At 40.4% G+C, this 24,865-nt stretch overlaps 1 protein-coding gene across 2 annotated transcripts in view; it reads left to right on the forward strand.

The window, feature by feature from the left end:
• Window positions 1–19,319, forward strand: part of CDH18 (cadherin 18) — a 601,306-nt gene extending 581,987 nt beyond the window's left edge. The window contains exons 10-11 of one of the 2 annotated variants that reach the window (XM_044293327.1): window positions 392–643; window positions 18,829–19,319. In XM_044293327.1, coding sequence (XP_044149262.1) covers window positions 392–643; window positions 18,829–19,319 — 743 coding nt within the window. The remainder of the gene's footprint in view (window positions 1–391; window positions 644–18,828) is intronic. The other variant, XM_044293328.1, reaches the window with a different exon arrangement.
• The last annotated feature ends 5,546 nt before the right edge of the window (window positions 19,320–24,865 follow it).

Consider the following 24,865-nt stretch of genomic DNA (forward strand, 5'->3'; position numbering starts at 1 on the left):
AAGTAATCTGTAACAATATTCTGCATGTCTAAAACTTTCAGTAGACATGATCTTTCCTTAAAGCCTCCGTACTCACTGTAAGCCTCCACCTCATGCGAGCTGAGCAGTAGAGGCCTGGATTTGCATGCCCAAGAGATAGACCCTACTCACTCAGCCTTGTTTCAGGAAGAAATAGCCATCATTGCAGCTGTGAGGGATAGTTTTGTTGTTCGGCATAATGTTGCTTATATTAGTCCTAACATATTACATTATAGTTTTAACTGGAGGTCCCATACACTCTAAGATTCCATATAAGAGTACCTTCCACTTATATCTCATTGCCTCTCATTGCCCTATCTGGTCAATCAAAAGCCATCTCAAGTGCAAATAATGCTATTATTTATTTTGTTAGATAATACAGCAAGTATTTTAACAAGACGGAGAAAGTTTAGTAGAACATCTCAAGATATTTACTACCTTCCCATTGTTGTTACCGATGGTGGGACCCCATCTTTAAGTAGCACTGGAACCCTCACTATTAGAGTATGTGCCTGTGAAAGAGATGGACGAGTAAGAACTTGCCATGCTGAAGCTTTTCTATCATCTGCTGGACTTAGTACTGGAGCCTTAATCGCAATTCTGCTTTGCATTGTCATTCTACTTGGTGAGCATCAACACAATTAATGACAGTGAATGTATTTAATAAGGACTTTTAGGTTTAAATTGGAAATAACATATGTTCAAAATATGCTTATGCAAATAAAATGTGGTTTGCACATTTGTTAATTAAGCTGGAAACATCTGGACTGTGGTGACAGTTTTTGTTCTGATTCAATCACTTAAAATACTGTATAATGATTAATAGCATATCCTCCGTTAAAAGATATTCTTTCACTGCATAAAATAGATTTAATGAAATTGTTTTATTTCATCATTATAATTAGGGCTGTACAAATTGAAGTTCACAAACTGGACTTTAATCTGAATTTCAGAGAAAATGTGATTTGTTGCAAAACTGAATTTCCTTGTGCTTCGTGGTAACGAGTAATACAGCCTTTATTTTGAGAACAATTAAAACCAAAGTGTAGAAATTTTGTTTAATTTAAGATAGATATCCCACTTCTCCAAAGCTTTATTTGGGGTTACTTTACTATGCAGCACTATTATTGTAAAATGTATGGCCTGTCATTTGCAGGTTTGGTTCTACTCAGTATGCTGCATTTTTTTATGTTCTGATAATGGCATGCTTGTCCTTTCACTTGAATGGGATAAAGCTGTAACAATCAAAACAGCCACTATGAAAAGTATGGCATTCTAAGTATGAACCAGTCTGCAACCTGATATAAACTTTGAAGAGGCAGTTCCAATGCTGCAGCCCCTTCATACAACTGACTAGAAGGAGCGCAGAAAGTGAAACCTCCACCAATCTAACTTTAAAGGATAAGGGTTCATTGACACGTTCATATGTGTTTTGCAGAACCGCAAATTGCAGATCCGCAAAACACGGACACTGGCAATGTGCGTTCTGCATTTTACGGACCACACATCGCCTAACTCTGATAGAATATGGCTTTTCTTGTTCGCAATCGCAAGTGTAGATCCGCAAATGCGGACAGCACATTCCGGCCCCATTGAAAATGAATGGGTCCGCACCTGTTCCGCAAAATTGCGGAATGGATGCGGACCCATTTTGCGGACCCCAACTGTCATATTTTCATTAAAAAAAATCAATTTTAGCATATGTTACTGCTGCAGCAGCATTATGCATAAAGCAATCTTTAGTTTCTTCACTTACCACTGTTTTCCTTGAGTTACGTCTGTTTTGAATCATTTATTATGAGGACTTTCTCAAGATGGCTCCTCTGCCAGTTCTCTGAGGCAAAAACTGCATTCCCTCAGGTCACATACAAACTTGCTGTAGCCAGCAGCTACCTGCCAGCCAATCAGATTGGATTACTGAGAGACACGCCTCCTCACTCTGAAGCCTAATGCAGGCATGCAGTGTGAAGGACCGCCCCTCTATCTTCCTAGCCAGAGACAGATGAGCAGTAGCAACTGTCTTTTAAGGAGCAGTGGAAAGGGACAGAGGACATTAATGAAAGCTGTTATTATAAGGTAATTACAAATCTTTTGGCAACCATTGGCAGACTAACTCTGGTATACATGCCTAGCTATAATAAACTATCAAATAAAATAAAACAAATGACAGTTACCTTTTAATGGCTTATCATATAGCATTTATCTCCTATTCTTCTCCTCCTTGTTTACAAAATGCTTGAAAAAAAGGTCACAAGCTAAAGCATGCTACATTTTTGGGAATAAGCCAGTAAGGCACAAACGCCAACTAACAAAAGTGTCAGGAACAACAAAACACTAGGAGAGAAATAAATAAAACACTTATGGCCTACATTTAATATTTCCCACAGATCTTCAAACAATATCTGAAGCTGGTATTTTTACTGTAAAAAATATTACTAAAAATACAGTACAGAAAAAGGTCATTAAAAACTACTATTAGAAGGCTATTGCAATGTATGGTAATGACAATTAGATTGTTGTATATTTAAGTCCCCAAGTAGGACTTAAAAAAGTTAAAAAGTAACATAAAATAGATACAAATTTCAAGTAAATTTTTTTATTCACTTAGTTATAATTAGTTAAAAATTTATATAATTAAAAAACTTTACAAAATTGGTATAACTGCATTCATAAGGTCCTGATCCTAATCCTGCGTAATGGAAAAAATGTATAAAAAACAATAATAGAATTGCTATTTTCATCACCATACCTTCCAGAAAAAAGTATACAAAGTGATCAAAAATCATATGCAGACCAAAATAGTGCAAATAAAAATTACAACCCATTCCACAAAAAACAAGCCATCACACAGTGAGGTTCACTGAAAAATAAATAAGTTATGAGTCTTAGATGTAGCAATGCAAAGAAAAAATAATATAATTGTATTATGATTTTATGGTGATTTTATGATACAAAAGCAGTAAGACATAAAAAGATATATATAAATCTGGTATCACTTTTTTTTTCCCCCAATGGCCCTTCTTGGCACAGCCCCCCGAGAAGGCATTTATTTTATTTAACTTTCTTTATTAAGATTCCAATATTAACATTCAACTTTGTACAAACATATCAATATTAACATCTTTTTCAACCTAAATTCCCCCCAAATACCTCCCCTACCACCCTACGATCCGTCCTCCCTTCACCTCCACCCCTCCGTAACCTGACCAAGGAGAGATGGGAGAGGGATGGAAAAACGGAGGAAGCTCTAAGGATTCCAATCTCCCCAGATTCTAAACCATTTTATCTCAGTATTTCTTTGCTTATGCAAAATATATTCATATTTCTTATTTGTATTTACTAGATTTAGCCATGTATTCATACTGGGAACTTCTCGCGAAAACCAAGAACGTGCTACCAGGAGTCTTGCGAAGAACATTTTCTTGAACAAAAGAATTTTTTTTTTTATATTGCTGAAAGCCCACTCAAGAACACGCCCCTGACAAGAGCACCCAGTACCCAACATTCAGCAGTAAAAGGAATCCGCACATTCAATTTTTCCTCTATATAATTATGAATAGAGTTGAGCGGACACCTGGATGTTCGGGTTCGAGAAGTTCGGCCGAACTTCCCGAAAATGTTCGGGTTCGGGATCCGAACCCGATCCGAACTTCGTCCCGAACCCGAACCCCATTGAAGTCAATGGGGACCCGAACTTTTTGGCACTAAAAAGGCTGTAAAACAGCCCAGGAAAGGGATAGAGGGCTGCAAAAGGCAGCAACATGTAGGTAAATCCCCTGCAAACAAATGTGGATAGGGAAATGAATAAAAATTAAAATTAAATAAATAAAAATTAACCAAAATCAATTGGAGAGAGGTCCCATAGCAGAGAATCTGGCTTCATGTCACCTACCACTGGAACAGTCCATTCTCAGATATTTAGGCCTTGGCACCCAGGCAGAGGAGAGAGGTCCCGTGACAGAGAATCTGGCTTCATGTCAGCAGAGAATCAGTCTTCATGTCATAGCAGAGAATCAGGCTTCACGTCAACCACCAATGCAACAGTCCATTGTCAGATATTTAGGCCCAGCGCCCAGGCAGAGGAGAGAGGTCCCGTAACAGAGAATCTGGCTTCATGTCAGCAGAGAATCAGTCTTCATGTCATAGCAGAGAATCAGGCTTCACGTCACCCACCACTGCAACAGTCCATTTTCATAAATTTAGGCCCAGCACCCAGGCAGAGGAGAGAGGTCCCGTAACAGACAATCTGGCTTCATGTCAGCAGAGAATCAGTCTTCATATCATAGCAGAGAATCAGGCTTCACGTCAGCCACCAATGCAACAGTCCATTGTCAGATATTTAGGCCCAGCACCCAGGCAGAGGAGAGAGGTCCCGTAACAGACAATCTGGCTTCATGTCAGCAGAGAATCAGTCTTCATATCATAGCAGAGAATCAGGCTTCACGTCACCCACCACTGCAACAGTCCATTTTCATAAATTTAGGCCCAGCACCCAGGCAGAGGAGAGAGGTCCCGTAACAGACAATCTGGCTTCATGTCAGCAGAGAATCAGTCTTCATATCATAGCAGAGAATCAGGCTTCACGTCAGCCACCAATGCAACAGTCCATTGTCAGATATTTAGGCCCAGCACCCAGGCAGAGGAGAGAAGTCCCGTAACAGACAATCTGGCTTCATGTCAGCAGAGAATCAGTCTTCATGTCATAGCAGAGAATCAGGCTTCACGTCAGACACCAATGCAACAGTCCATTGTCAGATGTTTAGGCCCAGCACCCAGGCAGAGGAGAGAGGTCCCGTAACAGACAATCTGGCTTCATGTCAGCAGAGAATCAGTCTTCATGTCATAGCAGAGAATCAGGCTTCACGTCAGCCACCACTGCAACAGTCCATTTTCATAAATTTAGGCCCAGCACCCAGGCAGAGGAGAGAGGTCCCGTAACAGACAATCTGGCTTCATGTCAGCAGAGAATCAGTCTTCATATCATAGCAGAGAATCAGGCTTCACGTCACCCACCACTGCAACAGTCCATTTTCATAAATTTAGGCCCAGCACCCAGGCAGAGGAGAGAGGTCCTGTAACAGAGGATCTGGCTTCATGTCAGCAGAGAATTAGTCTGCATGTCATAGCAGAGAATCAGGCTTCACGTCACCCAACATTGGAACAGTCCATTGGCATATATTTAGGCCCCGGCACCCAGACAGAGGAGAGGTTCATTCAACTTTGGGTAGCCTCGCAATATAATGGTAAAATGAAAATAAAAATAGGATTGAATGAGGAAGTGCCCTGGAGTACAACAATATATGGTTAAGGGGAGGTAGTTAATGTCTAATCTGGACAAGGGACAGACAGGTCCTGTGGGATCCATGCCTGGTTCATTTTTATGAACGTCAGCTTGTCCACATTGGCTGTAGACAGGCGGCTGCGTTTGTCTGTAATGACGCCCCCTGCCGTGCTGAATACACGTTCAGACAAAACGCTGGCCGCCGGGCAGGCCAGCACCTCCAAGGCATAAAAGGCTAGCTCTGGCCACGTGGACAATTTAGAGACCCAGAAGTTGAATGGGGCCGAACCATCAGTCAGTACGTGGAGGGGTGTGCACACGTACTGTTCCACCATGTTAGTGAAATGTTGCCTCCTGCTAACACGTTGCGTATCAGGTGGTGGTGCAGTTAGCTGTGGCGTGTTGACAAAACTTTTCCACATCTCTGCCATGCTAACCCTGCCCTCAGAGGAGCTGGCCGTGACACAGCTGCCTTGGCGACCTCTTGCTCCTCCTCTGCCTTGGCCTTGGGCTTCCACTTGTTCCCCTGTGACATTTGGGAATGCTCTAAGTAGCGCGTCTACCAACGTGCGCTTGTACTCGCGCATCTTCCTATCACGCTCCAGTGCAGGAAGTAAGGTGGGCACATTGTCTTTGTACTGTGGATCCAGCAGGGTGGCAACCCAGTAGTCCGCACACGTTAAAATGTGGGCAACTCTGCTGTCGTTGCGCAGGCACTGCAGCATGTAGTCGCTCATGTGTGCCAGGCTGCCCAGGGGTAAATACAAGCTGTCCTCTGTGGGAGGCGTATCGTCATCGTCCTGCCTTTCCCCCCAGCCACGCACCAGTGATGGGCCCGAGCTGCGTTGGGTGCCACCCCACTGTGACCATGCTTCATCCTCATCCTCCTCCACCTCCTCCTCATCCTCGTCTTCCTCGTCCTCCAGTAGTGGGCCCTGGCTGGCCACATTTGTACCTGGTCTCTGCTGTTGCAAAAAACCTCCCTCTGAGTCACTTCGAAGAGACTGGCCTGAAAGTGCTAAAAATGACCCCTCTTCCTCCTCCTCCTCCTCCTCCTGGGCCACCTCCTCTTCCATCATCGCCCTAAGTGTTTTCTCAAGGAGACATAGAAGTGGTATTGTAACGCTGATAACGGCGTCATCGCCACTGGCCATGTTGGTGGAGTACTCGAAACAGCGCAACAGGGCACACAGGTCTCGCATGGAGGCCCAGTCATTGGTGGTGAAGTGGTGCTGTTCCGCAGAGCGACTGACCCGTGCGTGCTGCAGCTGAAACTCCACTATGGCCTGCTGCTGCTCGCACAGTCTGTCCAGCATGTGCAAGGTGGAGTTCCACCTGGTGGGCACATCGCATATGAGGCGGTGAGCGGGAAGGCCGAAGTTACGCTGTAGCGCAGACAGGCGAGCAGCGGCAGGATGTGAACACCGGAAGCACGAACAGACGGCCCACACTTTATGCAGCAGCTCTGACATGTCGGGGTAGTTGTGAATGAACTTCTGCACCACCAAATTCAGCACATGCGCCAGGCAAGGGATGTGCGTCAAACCGGCTAGTCCCAGAGCTGCATCGAGATTTCGCCCATTATCGCACACCACCAGGCCGGGCTTGAGGCTCACCAGCAGCAACCACTCGTCGGTCTGTTGTTCTATACCCCGCCACAACTCCTGTGCGGTGTGGGGCCTGTCCCCCAAACATATGAGTTTCAGAATGGCCTGCTGACGTTTACCCCGGGCTGTGCTGAAGTTGGTGGTGAAGGTGTGTGGCTGACTGGATGAGCAGGTGGAAGAAGAGGAGGAGGAAGCCGAGAAGGAGGAGGTGGCAACAGGAGGCAAAGAATGTTGCCCTGCGATCCTTGGCGGCGGAAGGACGTGCGCCAAACAGCTCTCCGCCTGGGGCCCAGCTGCCACTACATTTACCCAGTGTGCAGTTAGGGAGATATAGCGTCCCTGGCCGTGCTTACTGGTCCACGTATCTGTGGTTAGGTGGACCTTGCTACAGATGGCGTTGCGCAGTGCACACTTGATTTTATCGGATACTTGGTTGTGCAGGGAAGGCACGGCTCTCTTGGAGAAGTAGTGGCGGTTGGGAACAACATACTGTGGGACAGCAAGCGACTTGAGCTGTTTGAAGCTGTCTGTGTCCACCAGCCTAAATGACAGCATTTCATAGGCCAGTAGTTTAGAAATGCGGGGATTCAGGGCCAGGGATCGAGGGTGGCTAGGTGGGAATTTACGCTTTCTCTGAAATGTTTGTGAGATGGAGAGCTGAACGCTGCCGTGTGACATGGTTAAGACGCTTGGTGACGGAGGTGGTGGTGGTACATCCCCTGTTTGCTGGGCGGCAGGTGCCAACGTTCCTCCAGAGGCGGAGGAAGAGGCCGAGGCGGCAGCAGCAGAAGAGGCCGAGGCGGCAGCAGCAGAAGAGGTAGCAGGGGGAGCCTGAGTGACTTCCTTGGTTTTAAGGTGTTTACTCCACTGCAGTTCATGCTTTGCATGCAGGTGCCTGGTCATGCAGGTTGTGCTCAGGTTCAGAACGTTAATGCCTCGCTTCAGGCTCTGATGGCACAGCGTGCAAACCACTCGGGTCTTGTCGTCAGCACATTGTTTGAAGAAGTGCCATGCCAGGGAACTCCTTGAAGCTGCCTTTGGGGTGCTCGGTCCCAGATGGCGGCGGTCAGTAGCAGGCGGAGTCTCTTGGCGGCGGGTGTTCTGCTTTTGCCCACTGCTCCCTCTTTTGCTACGCTGTTGGCTCGGTCTCACCACTGCCTCTTCCTCCGAACTGTGAAAGTCAGTGGCACAACCTTCATTCCATGTGGGGTCTAGGACCTCATCGTCCCCTGCATCGTCTTCCACCCAGTCTTGATCCCTGACCTCCTGTTCAGTCTGCACACTGCAGAAAGACGCAGCAGTTGGCACCTGTGTTTCGTCATCATCAGAGACATGCTGAGGTGGTATTCCCATGTCCTCATCATCAGGAAACATAAGTGGTTGTGCGTCAGTGCAGTCTATGTCTTCCACCGCTGGGGAAGGGCTAGGTGGATGCCCTTGGGAAACCCTGCCAGCAGAGTCTTCAAACAGCATAAGAGACTGCTGCATAACTTGAGGCTCAGACAGTTTCCCTGATATGCATGGGGGTGATGTGACAGACTGATGGGGTTGGTTTTCAGGTGCCATCTGTGCGCTTTCTGCAGAAGACTGGGTGGGAGATAATGTGAATGTGCTGGATCCACTGTCGGCCACCCAATTGACTAATGCCTGTACCTGCTCAGGCCTTACCATCCTTAGAACGGCATTGGGCCCCACCATATATCGCTGTAAATTCTGGCGGCTACTGGGACCTGAGGTAGTTGGTACACTAGGACGTGTGGATGTGGCAGAACGGCCACGTCCTCTCCCAGCACCAGAGGGTCCACTAACACCACCACGACCATGTCCACATCCGCGTCCCTTACTAGATGTTTTCCTCATTGTTATCGTTCACCACAACAAAAAAAATATTATTTGGCCCAATGTATTGTATTCAAATTCAGCTGAATATAAATTTGAGGCCTAGTATTTAGGCGCTGGGTGACCGGTATAGATTTACTGACAGAATTAGACTTGGAAATGCACAGTAGCGTGTGTGTGAAGTTATTCTGAATGACCCTATGTGCACCTTGAATATTATGTACCCTTTTAGGGATAGATTTCAAATAGCTCTGATACAGCAGAAACCACTAAATTATGAAATTGCTAAATTGGGAATTGTATTTCAACCCAGAACAAAAAATGTGCTTTGACCAACACTAAATAACTTGCCCAGCCAGAACAGTACAGCGGTAAATACAGATTTAGCGGGATATAAATTTGAGGCCTAGTATTTAGGCGCTGGGTGACCGGTATGGATTTACTGACAGAATTAGACTTGGAAATGCACAGTAGCGTGTGTGTGAAGTTATTCTGAATGACCCTATGTGCACCTTGAATATTATGTACCCTTTTAGGGATAGATTTCAAATAGCTCTGATACAGCAGAAACCACTAAATTATGAAATTGCTAAATTGGGAATTGTATTTCAACCCAGAACAAAAAATGTGCTTTGACGGACACTAAATAACTTGCCCCGGCCAGAACAGTAAAGTGGTAACGACAGATTTAGCGGGATATAAATTTGAGGCCTAGTATTTAGGCAGCTGGGTGACCGGTATGGATTTACTGACAGAATTAGACTTGGAAATGCACAGTAGCGTGTGTGTGAAGTTATTCTGAATGACCCTATGTGCACCTTGAATATTATATACCCTTTTAGGGATAGATTTCAAATAGCTCTGATACAGCAGAAACCACTAAATTATGAAATTGCTAAATTGGGAATTGTATTTCAACCCAGAACAAAAAATGTGCTTTGACGGACACTAAATAACTTGCCCAGCCAGAACAGTACAGCGGTAACGACAGATTTAGCGGGATATAAATTTGAGGCCTAGTATTTAGGCGCTGGGTGACCGGTATGGATTTACTGACAGAATTAGACTTGGAAATGCACAGTAGCGTGTGTGTGAAGTTATTCTGAATGACCCTATGTGCACCTTGAATATTATATACCCTTTTAGGGATAGATTTCAAATAGCTCTGATACAGCAGAAACCACTAAATTATGAAATTGCTAAATTGGGAATTGTATTTCAACCCAGAACAAAAAATGTGCTTTGACGGACACTAAATAACTTGCCCAGCCAGAACAGTACAGCGGTAACGACAGATTTAGCGGGATATAAATTTGAGGCCTAGTATTTAGGCGCTGGGTGACCGGTATGGATTTACTGACAGAATTAGACTTGGAAATGCACAGTAGCATGTGTGTGAAGTTATTCTGAATGACCCTATGTGCACCTTGAATATTATATACCCTTTTAGGGATAGATTTCAAATAGCTCTGATATAGCAGAAACCACTAAATTATGAAATTGCTAAATTGGGAATTGTATTTCAACCCAGAACAAAAAATGTGCTTTGACGGACACTAAATAACTTGCCCAGCCAGAACAGTACAGCAGTTACGACAGATTTAGCGGGATATAAATTTGAGGCCTAGTATTTAGGCGCTGGGTGACCGGTATGGATTTACTGACAGAATTAGACTGGGATATGGCCAAAAAATAACCACACTATTGCTGGTTAATTGCACTTGGTGTGACAGCTTGACCAACCACACTACTGAGGGTTAAATGCACTTGGTGACAGGCGCAGCTTGCCCCTGATGTAGTATATGGCCAAAAAATAAACAGACTATTGCTGGTTAAATGCACTTGGTGTGACAGCTTCACCCTGATGTAGGCTTTAGCCAAAAAACAACCACACCATTGAGGGTTAAATGCACTTGGTCGCAGCTTGTGCTGGCGCACCACAAGACACAAAATGGCCGCCGATCACCCCAGAAAAAAGTGACTGACAAACGGTCTGGGCAGCCTAAAAACAGTGAGCAATTGAATTTCAGCAGCTCAATGATGCACAGCTGCAGATCGATTAATTAATCAAGTCCTTTGGAGGAGTTAATCTGCCTAATCTCGCCCTACTGTCGCAGCCGCAACCTCTCCCTACGCTAATCAGAGCAGAGTGACGGGCGGCGCTATGTGACTCCAGCTTAAATAGAGGCTGGATCACATGGTGCTCTGGCCAATCACAGCCATGCCAATAGTAGGCATGGCTGTGACGGCGTCTCTGGGCAAGTAGTATGACGCTTTTTGATTGGCTGCTTTGCAGCCTTTCAAAAAGCGCCAAGAAAGCGTCACAAAAGCGCCAAGAAAGCGACGAACACCGAACCCGAACCCGGACTTTTACGAAAATGTCCGGGTTCGGGTCTGTGTCACGGACACCCCAAAATTCGGTACGAACCCGAACTATACAGTTCGAGTTCGCTCATCCCTACTTGTAGGCCACAAAAGGTCATTGCTAAAATAGCTAGCTGTTCACAAAGTGTTGTGAGTTGAAGAGAAAAGTGTACTAGAAAAAGGTGCAAAAGGGATAACCACAGACATGAAAGGATTGTCAAGAAAGGGCCTTTTAAGAATTTGGAGGAGATTCACAAGGAGTGGATTTTGACTACAAGCAATGCTTCAAAAGCCACCACACACAGACATATCCAGAACATAATCTGCAACTCTCACATTTACTGTGTCAAGCCACCCATTACCCACAGACAACATCATAAGTGTCTTACCTGGGGTAAGGTGAAAAATCAGTGGTCTATGGTGTTGTTTTCAGCTAAGAAGGTAATGTATTTCATTTGGAAATCAAGGTCCCAGAATCTGGAGGAAGAGTGGAGAGGAACAAAATCCAAGTTGCTTGTGAATTTTCCACTGTCAGCAATGGTTTGAGGAGCTGACATCTGCTGGTGTAGTCAGCACAGCCATCTGCCAGGAAATTTAAGATCACTCCATGATTCCCTCTGCTGACAAACTTTCTGGAGATGCTGATTTCATTTTCCAGCAGGACTTGACACCTGCCCACACTGCCAAAAGTACCAATACCTGGTTTATTAACCACTGTATCACTGTGTGTTTGATTAGCTAGCCAACTCGCCTGACCTAAAGCCCAAAGAGAATCTATGGGGTATGGTCAAGAGAAACATAAGAGACAGCAGACCCAACAAGGAAGACGAGCTGAAGAGCAATATCAAAGTAACCTGGGCTTTCATAACACTGAAACAGAGCCAAAGATTGATCACCTCCATGCCACACCACATTGATACAGTAATTCATGCAAAAGGGAGACCTGACTAATTATTGCCTGCATATACTGTATATACTTTTTAGTAGGGCATTTCAATATTAAAAATAGTTTTTAATTGGTACTGTATTATATTATAATTTTTGAAAGATACTAAAGTTTTTTTTTTTAATTAATTGTAAGCCATATTCATCAACATGAAAATGCATAAATGATTGAAATAGATAACTCTGTGTGTATTGAATCTATATAATATGAGTTTCATGCTTTGAATTAAATTACTGAAATAAATTAACTTTTTAATGATATTCTAATTGATTGAGGTGCAATAGTATGGGTCTGGTATCACCATAATTATATGAACCTGCAGAATAGAGCTTTCATATCATATATTCCACACGGAGAACCCCATTAAAAATGAAATAATAATAATAATAATAATAATAATAATAATAATAATAATAATAAATCTAAGAATTGCACATTTTGTTCCCCTTGCCCTCCCAAAAAAATAGTCAATGTACCTGAATATGTACCTGAGTATTTCTGTATTCAGGTGAAATTGCATAACAATTTATGTGATGAGTTTTCTCCTTTTGCACCCTAAATAATTGAAAAATCCATGGCTAAAGCAATGTACCATTGGAAAAAATAAAAAAATGTATTTTCAGATTCCAATGTAAATAAATTCTATGAAACACATATGGGGTCAAAACTATTACTGCACCCTATACACTTAGCAGGTTATAACCACATATATGGTATTGCTATATTCTGGAGAAATGAAATATACCTTTTTAGGATTCCTTTTCTCCTGTTAACACTTATAAATTAATACATTTCAACTAAACCTACATATTATTGTTAATGTGCAATTTTTTGATTTACATTACTAAATTGTAATTAATTCTATGAAACACCTGTTTGGTCAAAATGCTCTCTGTCATCATATATTAATCCTTTGAGAGGTGTAGTTTCCAAAATGGGGCCTTTGGGGAAGGTGTTGTATTTTAGCAACTCAAGGTCTTTGCAAACCTGAAATGGCGCCCAAAAAACCCTCCTAAAAAATGTAGACCCAAAATCTACAAGGTGCTCCTGTCACAGTAGGTAAGATAAGAGAAGGAAACAGAACAACTGACTAGGCCACAAATGCTAGGGAACAAAGGGGTCACCTCCTAGCAATCCCTAAAACACTTTCCCTAAGCTGCTATGCCCATGTCCATATCTCGATGGTAGATATGCACATGCTCACGTACCTAAGACTATAACACACTGAACCAAACCCTCAGCTGTAGGGAAATGGAAAATAGACACCCAACTCCTTCAACAACCGAAGGAGCTAGCGTCACCCTAGAGGCCTAGTAAAAACAGACACAGAAGGAAAAAGGGAAAAGGAATTTTCTAGAGATGTGTTGGAGCAGACGATCCACCAAACTTCCAGAGCTCACACAAGGCAGAACTATAACCCACAAAGGCTATAGGGAGAGGGAGAAATAAATAGCCTCACCAATTACCTAACAAACAACACCTGGGAGGAGGTGGGATTCAGTTCGAACCCACAACAAAACAAACTGTCAGAGCAAGTCACGTGCAGCAACTGTGAAAAATCTCATCAGAACATCCACATTACAGGGCATGACAGCTCCTTAAATTCTGAAGCCATTAGTCAAATATCATTCTAGGGCCATATACATTGGATATTTAAACCCCCCCAAAAAACTTCAGATTCAGGGTAATAATTATATTTAATACATTTAAATGTAATTTTGAATACTTTGAGGAGTTCAGGTGTTTTTAATGGGGTGATTTATGGGAGATTCTAATAAATAGGTCTCTTAAAGCCACTTCAGAACTGAACTGGGAAATATTTGGAATGTTTTTTTTATTTTTTATTTTTTATTAGCAAAATTGCTGCCTCCCTAAAAAATAAATGTACTTCCTAAAAATGATGGAAACATAAAATAAACACATGGAAAATGCTAAAAATATACTTTTTTTTCTGGCATGATTATCTGTATTAACCCTTAGAGACCCTGCAATTTTCTTTTTTTGCATTTTTTTTTTCACTCTTCACCTTCCCAGAGTTATAACTTTTTATTTTCCCATTCGCATAGGTACTGTATATGAGGGCTCGCTTTTTGCTGGACAATTTGTCCTTTATAATGGCACCATTTAATATTGCATATGATTTGTCTTTTTTAATGGCACCATTTAATATTGCACATGCAATATGATGCAAATAGGGTAGAATTGGGGGGAAAATCCAATTCCACCATAGTTTTATAGAGTTTTTTGTTGCTGTTTTATTTTACATTGTTGTTGTTGTAAAATTGACCTGTTACCTTAATTCTCCAGGTCGGTATGATTATAATAGCGCAGCACTTGTATACTTTATACTTATGTCATCTGTGGGGTTTAATATATGCAATCAGCCATATGGCTGATTGCATACATTTGCCGGGGCCTCTGCAGAAACCTGGTGGCTATGGCTCCCACTGCCCACTTCCACTGTACATGTATAGCGGAGGTGGTAAAGGGGTTAAAAATATGAATTTTTAAATTTCAAAATGTTTTGTTACATTTTGGATTTTTTAGGAAAAAACACAAAACATAGCAACCCAAATTTGCAACATAAATCCAATTTAACATAAAGTACAATATTTTACAATAAAAATATGTCATAATTGTTTGGTTATGTAGAAGCATTCCAAAGTTATTACCACATAAAGTGACACATCAGATTTGAAAAATATTTTTTTCCCCATTAAGGTCAAAATATGCTTTGTCCTTAAAATAGGAGGGGGGGGGGGGTGGATTTATCAAGCCATACACACCATCATTTTGGCTTAAAAAAGTTGCAAGTAGGGGCTTTGTCACTTTTTGTGGGTCATTTGGGCAAAAACTTTGTTATTTTAGTACTTCTATAATTGCACCTATAGATGTGGAGTGAAAATTTGGCAAGAATTTAAGAGTAGATCATGTTTGTGACACATTTTTGAAGAGCGCAAAAAATATCACAACTCCACAGCAACACCAAGACATACTTTTACTTAAATAGGTGTACACACATTGCATATTCTTCAAATGTATTAATTCTCTGCACCATGTTCCTAAATTTGACACAGGTGCATATACTGTAGCAACCACAATCTAAAAACTCACCTCAAATACACCTACAGTGATAAATTCCCCCATGGTGTCTCTGCATTGTCAATACGTTCAAAAAATAGTTTGTAAAGTCACTATTTTGTTGCTCAATAAACAAGGCTTGCTAATGGCTAGTTATTTCATGGTTAGCTCTGTAAGACAGCTTATTGCTAGAGTACACACCAATTTAATTACTTGATCTCTCAGGCCACTTTCAGCATGACCAGTCATAGGAAGATGGGAAAACAAGACGGAATGTTTCCACTATTATGGAAGATCCACCTCTGGGAACCATATCTATCAGAAGAACAGTTTGAATTTGCACAGCTTTTGTCATATTTCCCATGGACTAGAATTGAGAAAGACATGTAGCCTCATTTCCATTCTTTGTGTGTCTGGATGTGTCTGCCACTTGTGATCCCTAGTCTCTCAATGGATATGCAATAGATGACTAAGAAAAATCTTTACTATCAGAGAATTGTCTAGCATATATGTAAACATAGCAGTTATATAAGTCATCATGTTTATGATTTTAACTAAAAAAAGATTTATTAAAGAACTTCAAATTCCACTTGCTGAATATGTCACGTACTGAAACATTTGTTTAAGGTGATGATGAACATAGACAAAGCCTAGGCATGTGCCGTGGGATTTTTCTGATTTGCATCAGCTTGACAGAATATATCATTTACTCAAATGCTGCCTTGTCAGAAGAGATGAAAGTTTATAACAAAACTTTCAAGATTTAATTTGTATGACATAAAATATTCATCCAAGTTTAAATAATAAGAAAAACGAAATATACTAAGTATATAAACCTGAAATGTTTTCTATAGTCCTAATATAGTTATAGTCTAATCACATGCAAATGTACAGTATATAAAATGCAAAACAATAATCAACACTAATTATAGTGATCAAGAATATGCAAGGTGATTAAAGTGGGAATAGATTTGTTGTTTTTAACTTGAGATGAGTGCCAAAACTAAGTGCAAATAATTACTATATTCACCAATTAAAAGACTTTAAAAGACTGAGGAAAAATTAAACATTACAAATATCATATACTACAAATACGTTAATACTACCTAAGCTTTATCATCTCCTTAAATAAATAGATTTCATATTATTTAAACTATCAGGTCTATATACACTGCTCTAATGAGTGTATAAATAAGAAAATGAATCTACTATGGTTCTACACAAACCAAACTATTGGACATTGTAGTAAACTTACCTGTCCGGGCTCCAGTGTTGCGATCCTCAGCCTTGGCACGTCCGCACCGGGAGAGATGCACTGCTGAGCCATGCCTCCTGGAGATGTGACTGCATCCTTAGTCACAGGATGCAATGCTCTGTTTCTGGCTGTAGTGGGTGTGTACTGGGGGAGAGTATTGGCTCAGCTGCTCTATTACTGTTCTAGCGTTTCTGACTAATGGAGTGCCAAGTCAATGGACCTATCAGGTTCTGATCCACAGACTCAGCACTTTATTTAAATCCCTTCCTGACCATACACCATTGCCAGTGATAGTCTTGTTTGGCTCACTAGATAGGTTCTTTGTTCCCTGTTCCTGCATTTGCTTACAGATTCCTCTATGTTTCTGACCTTGGCTTGTCTTCCGACCACCCTCTGTCTCAGTTAGTACTGTGTAGCTCGCCTGGTTCTGTCCCATTTCTGTATGACTCTGCATTTGTGTTTGCTTGCCTGTTGGTGTTTGTTTGTCTCTACACTTATTTAGAGTAGGGACTGTTGTCCAGTTGAGGTTCTACCAAGTAGGACTTATACTGCAAGATGGTAGAGGAAGAAAGCTTGGTTCTAGTTTAGGGCTCACTGTCCATGTCTGTCCCTACATATAGGCATTACAGACATACTATAGAGAAAAGTATGGCTCTTTGATATTACATGGACATCAGGAGAATATTTATGTAACTGCACAGGCATACTATAAAGATCAGTATCGTTTTCATTTCTTGAAATGCAAAGTCATGAAAGGGGTTTTCCAGAACTTAAATATTGATGACCTATCCTAGGTCATCAATATCAGATTAGTGGGATTCGGACACCCTGAACCCCACAGATTAGCTGTTTCAGGGAACAGCCAGAGCCAGGTACTACATTCCTTTCTTTATATTTTCTAATTTTCCCAGTTTATTTCCTTTGTCTCTGTCCTGCAGAAATTATTTTCTTATTGAATGTAATCCACCATATAAATCCATTCCAACAGTACATAATCCATTTTCTACATGTATACAGAGCTATTGCTGCTCAAGGATTTTACCAAAATGGAAATTAACTTCATTTGTAGTGTATCCGAGAGCTTACTATATTTTAACTATATCTCTATTATTATTTTTTTATTATCTATCTGGCAGGAGACCTATGCTGTCTTTCCTGTAGCATGTAGGGATTGAAAAAGGTGACAATGAGTAGAGTGTACTTAAAGGAGTTGTCTCACTTCAGCACATTAAATGTATCATGTATAGAAAGCTAATACACTGTCACTTTCTAATATATTGTGATTGCCCATATTGCTTCCTTTGCTGGCGTTATTACTTTTTCTATCACATTATACACTGCTTGTATGGCCACATTGAACTCCAGCAGCAGTGGCGGTGCTTGCACACTATAGGAAAAACGTGCTGGCATGTGAGCATTTCCACGATCCTGGCCACCAGAAAGGCCAGCTCTTTTTCCCTGACTATGCAAACATAATCATTCGTGCTGGATTGCAGGGTGGTCATAATCATGGAAACTAGCAGTGTATAATGCAATGCAAAAAGAAATCAAGTCAGAAATGGAAGCAATATGGACAATTGGGGCTTTTGTGGAACCAGCCTGGGAACGCACCGTTTTGATGCCCCTGTGCTTGGTCCCTTATGTTTAGAGGTGATATTTATCTAATTCACCTGTACATTGAACTGGTCTTTATCTACTAGTGCCCCTGAGAGTATTCAGTTACCAGGGACACATTACTACACCCATCAGCTTCCTGGGGAGCACATTCTGTTATTTTTGGAGAGGAGGGTATACGCAGGGCAGTCAGCCCAGGAACGAGGACAGGGAGTCTCCACCATCAGGGGACGTCCCTGGGCTGAGGTCTTAGCCAGGGTGAGCATAGGGAGAGTATAGTTTTGCCCACTGCTCCCCTTAGCTGCCTTGTGTTCACTCACCCCTCTATAGGTGTATCCACGACTAGCTCCCAGGAACATTTTGTATCCTTGATTATTGTTGTTTGTCTTATCACTTTTCACTGGTGAACCACTACGGTGATATTATTTTATAAATTGAAGAGTAAAAGTTATGTTTTAAAGGGATCAATACTGCTGGACATTATACTTTGACTTTGTGATCCTCTTTTATTGATTTATATTGATTAAGCTGGACATCAATATGGACAATTACAATGCATTTGTGAGTTCTTTGTATTAACTTTCTGTACATGATAAATGCAATTTTGCTGACAAAGTGAGACAACCCCTTTAAATATAGACCATGTTGAAAAATCTGGACTATTCAGAGTACTGCAGATACATATTGTTGTTACCATAAAATATTTTGATTAATCCAACATTTCTATATTTATACATGTTGCAAAAATTGAAATAACAAGTTTGCAGTCTGTTAATTGGTGATACAGGTAATAAACGTGTTTTTCCTCTCTCTTTTTTTCTAGCTATAGTTGTTCTATTTATAACTCTTAGGCGAGGAAAAAAGGAACCTCTTATCATTTCTGAAGAAGATGTGCGTGAAAATGTAGTAACATATGATGATGAAGGTGGAGGGGAAGAAGACACTGAAGCTTTTGATATTTCAGCACTTCGAAACCCATGTGCAGCAGAGGATTTAAAATACAGAAGGGACATAAGACCAGACATAATGTGTACACCAAGACATCAGGACCAGTCTTCTGTTGAAACAATCAATGTTCAGGAATTTCTCAATCAAAAGTTGGCGGAGGCAGACCGCGACCCAAGTGTTCCCCCCTATGACTCATTACAGACATATGCCTATGAGGGTCAAAGGTCTGAAGAAGGATCCATAAGCTCTCTAGATTCTTTAGGAACACCTTCTGACCAGGATTATACATTTTTGGATGACTGGGGACCAGAGTTTAAAAAACTAGCGGAACTCTATGGAGAAAAGGAATCTGAAAGAACAAATTAGTTTTTGAATTCAAAAACTGTTTTATTTACAAAACAGATCAAAGCATAACCACAAGAAAACAAAAATAAATTGATACTTGGAACTCAACAAGTTGTTCACTTTTACTGTAGAAACAAGTGCCATTTTCATATATACAACTGGATTTAAAATTTTGAAAAATACAGAGAAAAAAACTATTTTCCCTTGTGTATATTTTTTAATTGATCAATAAAGTTGCTGGTACCATATCCATAAATAATAGTATATACACACAGAACATTCACATTTTACAACACATTAAACCATATTTAGACAGATATAAATTGAATTGAAGTTTAGCCTAGTCATATGTTGAGTTTAGTGACTTGACATGCTTCACCTTTAAATAGTTTTCATTTTTTGAAATGCAAAGTCATTAAAGGGGTTTTCCAGAACTTAAATATTGATGACCTATCCTAGGTCATCAATATCAGATTAGTATGGTTCGGACACCCTGAAACCCACAGATTAGCTGTTTCAGGGAGCCGCCAGAACCAGATACTTTACAGTGGATAGAGCCACAAGCAGAATCCTCCATACACTGGGTAGTTTCCCAACACTGGCCTACTACATCTTAGGTCCTATTCACCTGAATAGGAGCTGAGCTGCAGTAACCTAAAACAACCAATACACATTGGACATGACAGAATATTGTGATTCTGTCCAGTGTATAGTTTTCATCAGTGGCTGCCTGATATGGCCTTAGGGAGTGGCATCAGATCTGCATGGATCTGATACTAAGGACCTATTCCGAGGATGGGTCTTTCATAGCTAAGTCCTGGGAAACCTCTTTGAACATGTGCACCATAACCATGTGAGGCAAACATAGGCTAAATAATTTGTAAAATATATCCTTATATTTTGGGGGTTCATGTCATGTTTCAAATTGAAACTTAAATATATTAAACTATGATATGCCACTTTATTTTATATAGATATAATTATTCAAATTTCATTTATTTGGCTATTTACAATAAGGGATATTATATACAGATATGTGCACCCTTAATTGTTTTGGTATTTTGTTAAAGACTCTAACTACTTAAGAAACAAAATTAATTCAGTCCTGTGATATGTATTTAAATATTATAAATGTTAAATGTATACTTTATTTGGGGGCCTATGGGTGACTATTGGCACCTGTCATGGCCACCCAGTGGAGAAACAAACATATACTATAAACCTATAGGTAAAACTCGAAAAATTTGGATATCGTGCAAAGTTTGTTTATTTCAGTAATGCAACTTAAAAGGTGAAAGTAATATATGAGATAGACTCATTACATGCAAAGCGAGATATTTCAAGCCTTTATTTTTTATAATTTAAATATTATATGATATAATTTTAATTCTCAGGTACCCTTTGCTCAGGGGGTATGGATTAATTAGCTGACTAGAGTATGACACTTTGAGCCTAGAATATTGAACCTTTTCACAATATTCTAATTTTAAGTTGCATTAATGCAACTCCTTTTAAGTTGCATTACTGAAACAAAAAATGAACTTTTGAACCATATTCTAATTTTTAGAATTTCACCTGTATGTGTGTTTTAACATTGGAGGCTATGGTGATGGATGGGTGATGGATAGATTACATCTCAGGCACCTGTAGGATATATACTTTTTATTTTTCATCTTATGCCACATATCTCACCAAATGTTGAGTTAAGAGAAAGTTTAAGGCAGTACATATCTGAATATATATATATATATATATATATATATATACACACACATATATACACACAGTGGATATAAAAAGTCTACACACCCCTGTTAAAATGTCAGGTTTCTTTGATGTAAAAAACTGAGACAAAGAAATAATTTTCCTATAAACTGTACCACTCAATTGAAAAACAAACTGAAATATTTTAGGTAGAGGGAAGAAAAAATTGAAAAATGAAAATAATATGGTTGCATAAGTGTGCACACCCTTAAACTAATACTTTGTTGAAGCACCTTTTGATTTTATTACAGCACTCAGTCTTTTTGGATATGAGTATATCAGCATGGCACATTTTGACTTGGCAAGATTTGCCAATTTCTCTTTAAAAACATTCCAAATCTGTCAGATTAAGAGGGCATCTCCTGTGCACAGCCCTCCTCAGATTACCCCACAGATTTCTATCAGATTCAGGTCTTAATCTTCTTCTGGTGAAGCTATTATTTTGTTAATTTGGATGTATGCTTTGGGTCGTTGTCATGCTGAAAGATGAAGTTCTAGCAGAAGCCTGAAGGTTTTGTGCCAATATTGACTGGTGTTTGGAACTGTTCATAATTCTCTCTAGCTTAGCTGAGGCCCCAGTTCCAGCTGAGGAACAACAGCCCCAAAGCATGATGCTGCCGCCACCATGCTTCACTGTGGGTATGGTGTTCTTTTGGTCATGTGCAGTGTTGTTTTTGGCCAGAAAGTTCAACCTTGGTTTCATCAGACCCTAACACCTTTTCCCACATGCTTTTGGGAGACTTCAGATGTGTTTTTGCAAAATGTAGCCTGGCTTGGATGTTTTTATTTGTAAGAAAATACTTTTGTCTTGCCACTTTACCCCATAGCCCAGACATATGAAGAATACGGGAGATTGTTGTCACATGTACCACACAGCCAGTACTTGACAGATATTCCTGCAGCTCCTTTAATGTTGCTGTAGGCCTCTTGGTAGCCTCCCAGACGAGTTTTCTTCTTGTCTTTTCATCAATTTTGGAGGTACATCCAGTTCTTGGTAATGTCACTGTTTTGCCATATTTTCTCCACTTGATGATGACCGTCTTCACTGTGTTCCATGGCATAGCTAATGCCTTGGATATTATTTTGTACCCTTCTCCTGACTGATACCTTTTAATAATGAGATCCGTCTGATGCTTTGTAAGCTCTCTGTGGACCATGGCTTTTGCTGTGGGATGCGACTAAGAAAATTTCAGGAAAGACCAACTAGAGCAGCTGAATTTTATTTAGGGTTAGTCAGAGGCACTTTAAATGATGGCAGGTGTATACTGACTCCTATTTAGCATGATTTTGAATGTGATTGCTTAATTCTGAACACAGCTACATCCCTAGTTATAAAAGGGTGTGCACACATTATTTAAGTTTTTTTGTTTTCTTTTCTCCACCTAAAATATTTGTTTGTTTTTCAATTGAGTGGCACAGTTTATAGGTCACATTAAAGGTGGAAAAAGTTCTGAAATGATTTATCTTTGTCTATTTTTTTCATAGCCCAGAAATATGACATTTTAACAGGGGTGTGTAGGCTTTTTATATCCACTATATATATACACTATAAACTTCAACAATTTACCATAGATTGAGTCATGGAGCAGACCCATGATTTGCATACATCAACATGTTATCCTTTTGACGTACTTGAGATATTTTTATGTTAAATAAACAGTTAAAAGAATTTTCTGGGAATCATTATAATTGATGGCCTATTTTTCCATGGCACCTTCACTGTAACACCTGATCCACATCTGGCACTCTTGGAGTACTTGGCTCAGCAAAGTTCATATGAGTGTGACTGTGCCAGGTACTGCATTGAAGGATGCTTGCAGTAGAAAGGCCAAAATCCTGGCAAGTTCTCTTTAAAAGACCAAGTAAGCTTCTTTTTTTTTTACATGAGAAGAAAGCAAACAAGAAAGAAAACAAGAATGAAAGAATGAAAGAAAAATAAATAAAGGGAAGAAGGAAAAGAAAGAGAAGAGAGATTATATGTAAGAATTTTGAATAAATCTTAAGCAATTCTTTTTACTATTAAAAGTACTATATAACATATTTCATATTTTCCAGTTGTAACATACAGTACAGTAAGTAGAAAGCTTGTCATATACATAATATGGTAACAACTTACACTTTACATATTAAACATTGTAGTATTGTTAGAAGTAGAACATTGTCTATTTAATATACTATTCAAGTCAAGTGTAGCCTCTGATACAGTATGTATAGTTACAATTATTTCTGTGATGAATCCTTGCATGATAAATACACAGAGCATTCTGTCCACATACTGTATGTGACATGGCCCTTGATTTAATAATACTTTTTATCAATAATTAACTCCATTAATAGAGATGTCCTCAGCTGAATGTTCTGTCAAGCATATTTTTTCTACACAAGAACATTCTCTGAACCTGCCCCAACTTCTCTTACACCATTCCTCACCCATTCCCCCAGTCATTAACCTCTTCCACTCCAGGCCTGTTTTCACCATCCTGCCCAGTCCATTTTTTGCAAATCTGACATGTGTCACTGTTATGACCAGTGGGTGAAAACCTGCAGCCCCATGTGACCAAATCCCTCTGAGGGTGATGTCTAAGCACAGCCTTCTTTCTTCATACAATACCTCTGATGGTGAGAAGAGACTTCCCCGAGGGGTTACCAGGTGCTACCTCAGAGGGGAATTGTAACACAAGCAAATAGGGACCATAAAGTGAACCCACTGGACTGACCTCCAGGTGACAAAATACCCCCAGTGGATACTGGGAGGCCAGAGGCTAATCAGACGAAAGCTTAGTCAGGGTACGAAGGCAGAAGTCAAGGAAGGCAGCAGTCAGGCAAAGTTCATAAAATTAGATCAGGGTTATGGCAGGCAGCAATCAAGCAAAGTCCATAAAACATAATCCAAAGTCCGAAGAACCAACAGAACACCTTTGCTTAAACAGAAAGCTAGAGAAGCTAGGAACCTAAGTTGCACCGGTGCCTTCCTGTAAGAAGGAGGCGCCTTTAAGTACCTCCTGCATACCAGCTATAGGTAGGGGAAGATAGAGGACATGCGCAGGCTCCCTCACCATGTAGGAGAGACACACCCGCACACACCCTAAATGCACACAAGGGACTCTGAGCCAGAGTGCATGCTCTGCTCAGAGCCAGGAGGGACATGCTGGTGTCAGGAATGCAAACCATAGCTAAGAACCCCAGTGTCCGTGCCTGTTAGCACGGCGTGCAGAAGAGGGAAGGAGTGAAGATACCCAGCGCCCATACCTGTGTTTGGGGACATAATCGTCACTTTATGTGGTAATAACTTTAAAACATTTTAACTTATCCAAGCCATTCTGAGAGTGTTTTTTCGTGACACACTGTACTTCATGACAGTGATATATTTGAGTCAATATATTTCACCACTATTTATAAAACAAAATCCACAATTTATAAAAATTTTGAAAAATTCACAATTTTCAAAATTAAAATTTCTCTACTTTTAAGGCAGATTGTAATATCTCATCAAATAGTTATCAATCAACATTCCCCATATGTCAACTTTAAGTATCAAAGTATAATTTTGTAAATGTAATTTTATTGTTTTAGGATGTTAGAAGGCTTATAATTTTAGAATCAATTTTTCTAATTTTCAAGAAAATTTTCAAATTTTAAAAACTCACCTCTCGAATTATTCAAAACTGATGTTACAATCTTTACTAATTCTTGAGATGTTACACAAGAATCAAAGTAAAATGGAGGCAAAATGTAAAAATGTTATGGTTTTTTTTGCTTATTTTTTTGTTAATCAATTTTTTTATTGCAACACAGCAAGAGTT

The sequence above is a fragment of the Bufo gargarizans genome, chromosome 5 (assembly GCF_014858855.1).
Source record: "Bufo gargarizans isolate SCDJY-AF-19 chromosome 5, ASM1485885v1, whole genome shotgun sequence".
NCBI lineage: Eukaryota > Metazoa > Chordata > Amphibia > Anura > Bufonidae > Bufo > Bufo gargarizans.